This window comes from Thamnophis elegans, chromosome 1 (assembly GCF_009769535.1).
Source record: "Thamnophis elegans isolate rThaEle1 chromosome 1, rThaEle1.pri, whole genome shotgun sequence".
Classification (NCBI taxonomy): Eukaryota; Metazoa; Chordata; class Lepidosauria; order Squamata; family Colubridae; genus Thamnophis; species Thamnophis elegans.
The window spans coordinates 153,330,888-153,341,186 of NC_045541.1; the positions used below are offsets into that span (position 1 = coordinate 153,330,888).

At 40.4% G+C, this 10,299-nt stretch overlaps 1 protein-coding gene across 1 annotated transcript; it reads left to right on the plus strand.

Annotated features, from left to right (window-relative positions):
• The first annotated feature begins 6,069 nt into the window (after positions 1 to 6,069).
• On the plus strand, positions 6,070 to 9,453 carry GPHB5 (glycoprotein hormone subunit beta 5). The gene is given in 5 exon segments (XM_032213977.1): positions 6,070 to 6,255; positions 6,258 to 6,275; positions 9,247 to 9,285; positions 9,287 to 9,407; positions 9,410 to 9,453. Coding segments are annotated over 5 exon segments (408 nt in total).
• Positions 9,454 to 10,299: the final 846 nt, after the last annotated feature.

The following is a 10,299-nucleotide window of genomic DNA, read 5'->3' on the forward strand; positions in this document are numbered from 1 at the left end:
TATTTGTTCTTTTGGAAAGAAAGCTGTTGAGAGTAACGTTCCACATATTAGTGGATGTGGTACAAAGTATTCTTGCCTTCAGATTTTAGCTTTTACTGTCTTTTTAGTTTTAACTGTAAGCTGTATTGATTTTTTTCAAATAAAAAATGGGATATGCATCTCAGTAATAAGCTGATCTGATGTTATGTATGCAAAGGAGTAAGACGATTAGGAAAATTGTGGCTTTCCTATCTTGGGTGATCATTATCAGAAGCTTAGAAGGATAAGAAAACTGGGAACAGTTTTTTCTCGAATGAGACAAATTAAGTCTCACAAGTATCACCATTTCCATCAGCATAGCAGTTTCCAGGGCAACATTTATATACAACAGAATTTAAAAGGGGGAGGAGGATCAAGCAAGTGTGCATGTGTATGTGTGTAGTACATTAACTCATTTCTTTTCATGATAAGCCAGATAAACTGTCTGAAAGTATTACCATATTCTATCCAATATTATGGCAAATTTAGGATCTCTACAATATATTCCTTCCAGTTGTCATCTGTAAATCAGACTTTTTGGATGGATATGCAACCATGGGAGAGAACAGTAGGGAGTTTGCCTTATTCGGGTCTTGATTTTGGGAAGACCCTTAATTTTGCATAGTAAGTATTTTTTTTATTGAATAGAATAGAATATAATTCTTTATTGGCTAAGTGTGATTAGACACACAAGGAATTTGTCTTTGGTGCATATGCTCTCAGTGTACATAAGGAGAATAAAATACATTCATCAAGAATAAAAAGATACAACACTTAATGATAGTCATAGGGTACAAATAAGCAATCAGGAAACAATCAATGTCAATACAAATCATAAGGATACAAGCAACAAAATTACAGTCCTGCAGTCATAAGGGGGAGGAGATGGATGATAGGAACAATGAGAAGACTAATAGTAATGCAGCCTTAGTGAATAGTTTGACAGTGATGACGGAATTATTTGTTTAGCAGAGTGAAAAACTGTTCTTGTGTCACGTTGTCTTGGTGTGCAGTGTTCCATAGGGTCATTTTGAGGGTAGGAGTTGAAACAATTTATGCCCAGGATGTGAGGGGTCTGTAAATATTTTCACGGGTGCAGTGTACATGTCCTCAGTGGAAGGCAGGTTGGCAGTAATTATTTTTTCTGCAGTTCTGATTATCCTCTGAAGTCTGTGTCTGTCTTGTTGGGTTGCAGAACCAAACCAGACAGTTATAGAGGTGCAGATGACAGACGTACTACTTGCTGCTTCCTTAGTGCAAGGACAGACTTCCCTTTGCTGTGCTGATCATCCTTGGTCTGGACTGGGACTGAAATTCTGTTACATTTGTTAGTAAAGCACATGGGCACGATGGCGTGGGAAAGGATTTCTTTGTTTTCTGGTTTTTGGGGAATGGGAATGCTGGTGGTTTTCTTGTTCAAATTATTTTAAATCCATTTTAGGACATTGATTTTATGATTTTTCACCATAAGAAGATAGGAATCTTGACAATTGTGGGTGGAATGGATTCTTGGAGATATAAAAAGGGGAGTTTCACTTGCAACTCTGGAGCTTCTGGTTGCTCATTCCTGCTTTAGCATTGGGAGACATAGTTGATCAGGATCCTAGAAATGTGTGCTATTGCCTTCCTCTTTCTCTTATCTTTCAGATGGTGCTTGTTCCTTGTCCACTGTCAGTAAAGCAAATGAGGAGACGACTGATAGGTGTTCTTGTAAATGAGATTTCTGGGATGTTTTACATAAAAAGAAATAGTGATGAAAACATACAGACCCCTGGACTTTCACACATTCCCTAAGTGATATTGATTCCTCTCTCTTATTATTTATTTATTTATTTATTTATTAAATTTATAGGCCGCCCAATCCTGCAGGACTCTGGGCGGCTTACAAAGAAAAAGAAAAAAGGAAAAGGAAAAAAAGGAAAATAAGAAATAATTTAAAACTCACAACACACATTCGTTCTAGTCAGGGCTGGGCCTTCCAATAAGGTCAACAGCCCCAGGCCTGCTGGAACAGCCAGGTTTCAACAACCTTCCTGAAGGCCATGAGAGTGGGCAAGGTCTGGACCTCTGGGGGTAGCTGATTCCAAAGGGCCGGAGCAGCCACAGAGAAGGCTCTTCTCTGGGGGCCCGCCAGCTGGCACTGACTGGCTGACGGTATCCGAAGGAGGCCCACCCTGTGGGATCTTATCGGCCATTGGGAGGTATATGGCAGTAGGCGGTCTCGCAGATACACTGGTCCTAAGCCATGTAGGGCTTTAAAGGTAATGACCAACACCTTGAATTGCGTCTTGCCATTCCATACATTGATTAAAACAATTCTATTCCACTAGAGTGAAAGTTAAAGTTTGAACTCTAGTTTATTATTTTATGGTATCCCTCTTGGGTGGGTTGATTAATCTTATATGCTATTTTTATGTGTTTATTCAGTTGTTACACTATCCAGAATCTTTGGATTAGGCTGAGTTGAAAAAAAAATCTTTAAATAATGCATGAACGAATAAATACATTGGTGATGGTTTCCAGAGCTGCACACATATACACAAACACACAGAGTTAATGCCTTTGAATAATCACTACACAAAAATCAAAACAAGAAAGTAATCTAAAACCCATATATGCAAAATAAAAAAAAATGCCAAGAACATTCAAGTTAACCCAGGATTTTCTGTATCCTTTTTTTGTGTGTGGGTGTGTGTCTAACGGACTTAGCTCTCTCCCCCCCCCCCCCCCCCCCCCCCCCCCCCCCACACACATAATGGATAACTGAGAGACTGACTTCACATAGTTCAGAATTTTAAGACTTTGAAAATGCCACAAAGGGGGGGGGGAGAATCCAGTGGGCTTCTCATTCTTTCCTTATTAAGATTCTACAGCCCCACCAAGGTGTTCCTTTTGTTTCAATCAGGTGATGCTAGAGAACAAACAATACTCCTGAAATTAATAAGCATTGCAAAGGAGCACCTCATCTTCTAGCCCAGTACCTTTGATGCTGCTTGTTCATGTAAGGATCTGCCTCCATTGTGATTTGACTGACAGGGCTCTTGCCTATAAATTTGAGCAATTAAGCAGGCTAGGAGGCAGCTGGTGAGGAGAGGTGCAGAGAGAAAAAACCTGCAAGAAGTTACAGTTTCAGGTCTCCTGGTTTTTGCAAACAACCACCTTCAAGCACAAGTACGACAGCGGGAGAAATCAGTGCTGTTGACCCATCAAGCTAGGTAAGAGATTTTGCTACTTTTTGCCAGATGCAAATCACTCCTCCAGCTTTTTTTGAGGCAAATAAGAGAAGACGAAGAATAAGTCAATTAAGGACCCAAAATATTATTATTATTATTAATAATATACTATGTTTTATTGAAAAATTATGTTTGTGAACCAATGACTCAATTTCTAGATATAAGATATGTATATATTCACAGAGAGCTGTGTGACATAGTAATGGAGGCAGGGTGAAATGCTACCGGTTCGGCCCAGTTCGGCCAAACCAATAGTAAAAATGCTACTGGTTTGCCTGAACCAGTAGTAAAATAAATGAAACCGGTTCAGGCAATCTGGTTTTTCCAATGATTCACTGTGCCGCGCAATTTATATTAGCTAGAGAGCAGGCTTTCCTGCTTTCTAGCTAATATAAATCACGTGGCACAGTGGATTTCCCCCCCCCCCCTTGCTGTTTGCTTACCTTACCTTTTTGTTGCTCTGCACATGCGCGAGAGGTACTGTGCATGCATGGAGGTGGCACGTGCGAGTGAAGTGAGAGCGCGTGCGCGCTCACATTGCTGCCGAACCGATAGCAAAGGTAAGTGGATGTCACCCCTTAATTGAGGTCCTGGATTAAGAGTAGGAAGATTCAATTGCTGTCTCTCCCTCAGGCACAGAAGCCAGCTGGGGGTGACCTTGGGCCAGTCAAACACAAATGAGATTCAGGCTTTGTGACAAACTGACTTTTAAACAACACTCCCCATTGTTCCACTGTTCAGAACTAAGGAAATGCTGTGCAAAAACAAATGGATCTTGCAACCACATAGGAGAAAAACTAAAGAATATCACTACCACCAAAGAAGCGTACAGATGTTAGGATCTGGTATATAATTTTCATGGAAAGGGTAAAGGCAGTTCACCGTTGGTTTTGAATTGTGTCATACTGAAACTCTTTGAAATGAGTAAAAACTGAAGGGATATAAAAACAAGGATTGACTATTTTATAGTCCCAATTTTTAAGAAGAAAGAATTTCAAGAAACAGAAGTCCTTGAGATGGTCCAAATATTATTTTCTGTAATCTTGTTTTACACAATCTCATTCATATTTCATTCTAGTCCTGTGATGATTTTCTATTATGTTTTCGCTGGCTGCTTCTTCTTCTATCTTTCAAAATTGATGGTTTCATCTTAGATGGTAAACAAATTGATGTTAGATTGCTATAGGTAAAAGGTAAAGGTTCCCCCCCACTTGTGTACAATTATTTCTGGTTTTAGGGGCGGTGCTCATCTCTGTTTCTAAGCCGAAGAGCCAGTGCTATCCGAAGATGTCTCTTCGTCTTTCTTTGTGATCATGTGGTCGGCATTACTAAACTCCGAAGGCACATGGAATGCTGTTACCTTTCCACCAAAGTGGTCCCTATTTTTCTACTTGCAATTTTTACGTGCTTTCGAACTGCTAGGTGGCAGAAGCTGGGACAAGTAATGGGAGCTCACTCTATCACACTGTGCTAGGGATTCGAACCACCAAACCTCCGATTTTTCTGATTGACAAGCTCTGCGTCTTAGCCACTGAGCCACCGCATCCCTTTAGATTGCTATAATTACATGTAAATCAGTAAGGTTGATTGATTGATTCTATGTCATCAAGTCATTTTGACTCCATAGATAGAAAATACATGACCATATATCCCTAACCTATTCTTCCAGGACTCCCAAGGGTGCACACACACTTTGCTGTAACTAATATCCATCTTAATAATAGCAATAGAACTTAGACTTATATACTGCTTCATAATGCTTTACAGCACTCTCTAAGAGGTTTACAGAGTCAGCATATTGCTTCTAGCAATCTGGGTCCTCATTTTACTGACCTTGGAAAGATGGAAGATTGAGTCAATCTTAAGCCAGTCAGAATTAACTCCTGGCAGTGGTCAGAGTCAGCCTGCAATACTGCATTCTAACCATTGTGCCCCATGGCTCTTGCCTGTGTAGTACTTGGCGAGTACTTGTAATAAACAAAATAATAAATCAATTATGTTGACTAATCAATGAGATTGGCCCCTGTAGCCGATTCATTATTTGTTTATTTGTAAGTATTCTATACTCTTTAAATAATCCCTAAGGAAGTTTGAGATGAGGGCAATAAAATGATGATTAATTAATGAATAGATTTTAAGTAATGCCTGACTTCAAATTATTCTAGGAATTTTGTGTCTAAAAATAGCCAAGACCTTAAAAGAAAAGTTAGGTGTCCAGAAAAATAAGAATCTAAGAAATAAGAATCTTATCAAACCTCTTCCCTCCCTCCCTCAGCTGTCTGCAACAGAACTGCAAAATCTATGCAATTGTATGTACAATCTGGTCTACTCACTAACAAATTCCTTACAATGTCAGCAACAGGATGCAATTTTATCCAAAGACTATGTCAGAGTTTGTTGCATAAAAATCAGATCCAGAAAACACACAGAGATAATGGATTCAGCTGGATTCATTAATTTCTTTATATACATAGAATAGATGAATAAATGTACATACCAACTGGTGGTTCTTCCAAGTAACCCAAGGCAGGAGTGTTATAGGCAAACACAAGCAGCTAGTTTCATTTCAGCAGACAAGCCTAGGCAGACTGATAGTTTAATTCTCAGAGCAGCAGGCTGCTTAAGTTTCTGTTTCAACTCTTTGCACAGACTCAGATTTGTTTAAGCTCCCATTGGCTTAGTTGCTATCCCTATCATTGGCTGACCTTATTCCCATGTCTCTCCCAGTCATGAATATTTAACAGACTATGATATCTGTGAAAAAATCCTAGTTCAATTCGTCACCTGATCTTTTTTCTTTTGCTGCTTTTCTTAGAGCATGAAATGTCAAAGGATGACCCAAACCATCTTATTTCTCTTGATTTTGGCTAGCTGCATCACTACACTCAAGCCTTCTAACACAAACTTGCAGACATTCATTGGCTGTGCTGTGCGAGAATTCACTTTCCTAGCCAAGAAGCCTGGATGCAAGGGGCTGCGCATCACCACAGATGCTTGCTGGGGGCCAGCTGTGAGACATGGGAGGTAAGACCAATGACCCATGGCTCATTGTATGGATTGGCTATCTTGTCCAGGTTTCTAGTGATCATGTTTTAAAGGGCAGGGGTACATTTTAGTGGCAAGGAGATGATTTTGGTGAAGGAGATCCCAGATCCAGCCACATCTATGGTAAAAGGAGTAAGAAGATGCCTGTTTGAAATGCACAGTAACCCATTCTATGCTGCCAGTACTGCTGTGTAACAGGTCTCCAGCATTTCATGTAGAGGTATTTACCTGCTCCCTGAGCTATTCTGATAATGCATATTTTCTTGACCTGATATTAAGAAATGTCCGAAGAATTGGGGACCCCTGACCGAGATGATGACTATATTATGCAAATCAAGGAATACTTCCTAATTTCTATTTTGCAAAATTTGTTCCATTTGCTAATTATGTGAGAAAGCCAGGATATTGAAAACCTGCTTCCAAGTTTCGCTTTCTGATTTCTAAAAACTTCCGGCAGTATCTCACTTAGTTTTCAGGAGACATTAACAGTAAACATTGGAAACATATTTGTTTTTAAATGAAAGCCAACATTCTCCGGAACCTAAGCTACTGTGTGTGTTCAACATTATATTTTCTCTTTGGCTCTTTTAGCACTTCCATGGAATTGTATCATGTCCATAGTGGTATAAATGCAGGATTCAAGTCAAAAGATGAAGCAGATATCATCACCTCAATGTTCTATAAATACATGGGTGCTGCTTTATGTGGATTAGAGAGACATATCAATATGGAAGCAACTAAATGTCAGAAGGCAGAAAAAAGGCACAACCTGATTTAAAATAGTGATCGCACAAATTGTTTGGAAGTCATAGTTATTCAGCCCTACACAAAAAGTCTCAAGGAGTGTTTGTGTCGTACATATCACACAGAGATGGGGAATGGGACAGAGGTGGTATTCAGCCAGTTTGGACCTGTTCTGGTGAACTGGAAGCAGAAATTTTTAATAGTCAGAGAACTGGTATACCCCCTTTGGATGATCCCACCCTCCTGCTCCTGCCATTCCTTGTCCTATATTCCCTTGTTTTATTAGCTTATCTAATTAGCGCTGCAGAGCGGATTGCTGTGCCTCAACTGAGCTAAACAACAGCTCAACTCACCAGCGCTGACACTGAGGACAGTCTTTGAGTGCCGCGCACATGCACGAAGCATGTGTTAGGCACGTATGCGTGCACAAAGCGTTCTCTCATAGAACCGGTAGGAAAAGATTTGGAATCCCACCACTGCAATGGGAGTAGTCAGCTCCCAACTCACCTGCTGCAGTAATCTGTTTCTATAATGCCTGAATAGGCCTTCTCCTCCAGTTATGAGACATTGGCAGTGCTTAGTATGTATCTGCCCAGTCCTGAGTCCATTTATTAAGGCGGATGCATCTAAGATAGCAACTATCATGAATTAAAAGGGAAAAGTCAAATCAATGCCAAATATTTCTGCTGAGTTTTCAGGGATTGAGAAATGTGGTCATGGAAGGTTCAGCCAGCATGTCTCATTGATATTCTATGATTAACTGGTACTGCAAAGCCACGGCTGAAAGGAAATGGGCCTGATCCACCATATAACGAGACATATAGTACTGCTGCAGGGCCGGGCCCCTTTGTTGCTTTTTTGATGCACAATTCAATGGCCTTACAGATATCCAGAGCATTGAAGGGAGGTTTGTTCCTTAATGACAATCAATTGCTTAAAAATTTCAGGCTCCTTGACCCTCCTCCCTCTCATTTTTAAGCTTTAATGTTGTATGTCAAAGCATTTTGCAGAGTTTATGTAATGCTTTAATTATATAATTCAGGAAGCTTCTTAGGACTTAAACACTTAACGGGAAACTGTTCTTTATGTTCCATTGACAGAAAATTCCCTGGAGATTAAACTAGAGCCCCTGATTTACAAGTGATACATTTTATTCCATACCTACTAATATGTCTATTTCTAGTTCTGGCCTCAGAACTGTGGCAATTGTACTGTTAGGAAGCTACGGGTGGAAGTGAAGGATCTAAATTCAGATATTGAGAAGAGGCATATGAGTAGCTCAGAGTTGAACTGGTACTCTCTGAGTTTAATTGTTTTCTTGCAGTTGTCAAACAATCTAGACAACATCACAAGTGTTAGTAGGGAGTGGGATTTGCTTTCATTTTATATACTAGTGGTTTGCCGTGTCAGTGTTGATGGGGTGGGTGGTCCTAGAGGCTCCTTGCAGAGGTGGGTTCCTACTGGTTCAGATGAGTAGGTAGTAACTTGGCCTGCCACGCCCCCGAAACGGTTCTTTTGGTGGCACCTACCGGTGCCGCCATCTTGTTTTTGCTTCTGCGCATGCACAGAAGCATTTTTAAATACTGTGCATGCACACATAGCCCACATCAAGCGTGCACATCCTGAGCGAACTGGCAGTAGCAGCAGCCAGAAGTCGCCCCTGGTTCCTTGATTAGGCTGTTGTCTGCTGTTAGCTTCTTTGTCTGAGATAGTGGTGTGGGGGTGTTATTTAATAGATTGTTAGGTTATTTTGGATTATGTTAAAACATAATATTAGCTTTGTCGCCTTTAAAACCTGGATCAAGTAATCATTCAACTAGTATAGATTAACACTAGACCAACAATCAAGGAGCAGAAAAAAAATGCTTCCAGCAAAGGCTATCTAAATATAGTTAGCCAGATGTGTTACAAACTCAAAGCCTGATATTTGAAAGCATAATGTTTCAGCCAATAGATTAATTTATTTAAAACTTAGAAACCTATTTAAGCCATCCCAACATCTTATCTTGTAACGACACTTAGTACCAGGGACGGAACACCTGCTTTTCAAGGAGGAGCTCCTAAATTCAGCCCTTGTCATCTCCAGTCAAATGATTGAGTAGCGAGTCATAATAGAGATTCCTGCTTGACACATTGCAGAGTCACTAGTTTAGATGAGATAATCCAGAAGAAGGCTAATTTTTGTTTTTTCCCTCTTTATAAACAGAAACCCATCCTGGATCCCCCTTATATTGAAGCCCACCACACGAGTCTGCACATACAATGAGACCAAACTGATGACAGTGAAGCTGCCAAACTGTGCTGCCACTGTGGATCCTCTCTTCACATACCCCAAAGCCATCCGCTGTGACTGCAGTGTGTGCCTTACCTCACCACAGAATGTGAGACTACTCTGAATGCCTCAAGTGATTAAGAACATTTTCTGGGTCAAATTCTCTCCAGGTGAAGACTACAATAGGACAATGATAATAGAGCATAGTGATGCACCTCAGGAAGGTGTAGCTGCCTAGTTCTGAAGCTTTTCTTCTGTTTGCCAGCTTTGAATAGACTTGAGTAACTTGCAATTTTCATTCCATGCCATTTCTTTCAGCATAGTTGTACAGTTAATGTCTTTTCAATTGTTGTCAATTTTATACAGATTAGAATTTCTTTGGGATCATTTCTTTCAGAAATTTGCATAAAACCCAAACTGTATTTTCTATTCATTTCCTGATATTATCCCCAGGATGTTTTGAAAGCAGTATAAATATGACCAAAGTTTGCATTTGCCACTTTTAAACATTTTCAGAGGAATCAGGTACAGGGGTGGGTTCCTACTGCCATTAACTACCAGTTCAGCGCCCAAATTTTTTTTTAGCACGTGCTCATGAACACACCAGATGCACACGTGTGTATGCATTTGCACTTAGAATGGTCTGCGCATGCGCACAACATTAAAAAAAGGAATAAAATTTACATTTTTTCAATGAAGATTGCTTTGCACATGTGCAGAACAGAAAATAAAAGATGGTGGCCCCCAGGGTAGAACTGGTATGGGTCACGTGTCCACCCGAAATTACTACCTATTGGCTGAAGGAACCCACTTCTGATCAGGTAGAACCAGTGGTGGGTTGCAAGCAGTATGGGCGTACTGGAGCCTGCCCGGATCACTGGATACCGTTCTGGTACGGTGCTTCAGAGGACTCACTCACCTGTCTGAGCTCCTTACTGGCTTTTAATTCTTCAGCGCTTCCATGCACAGCGTGTACATAGCCTGTGC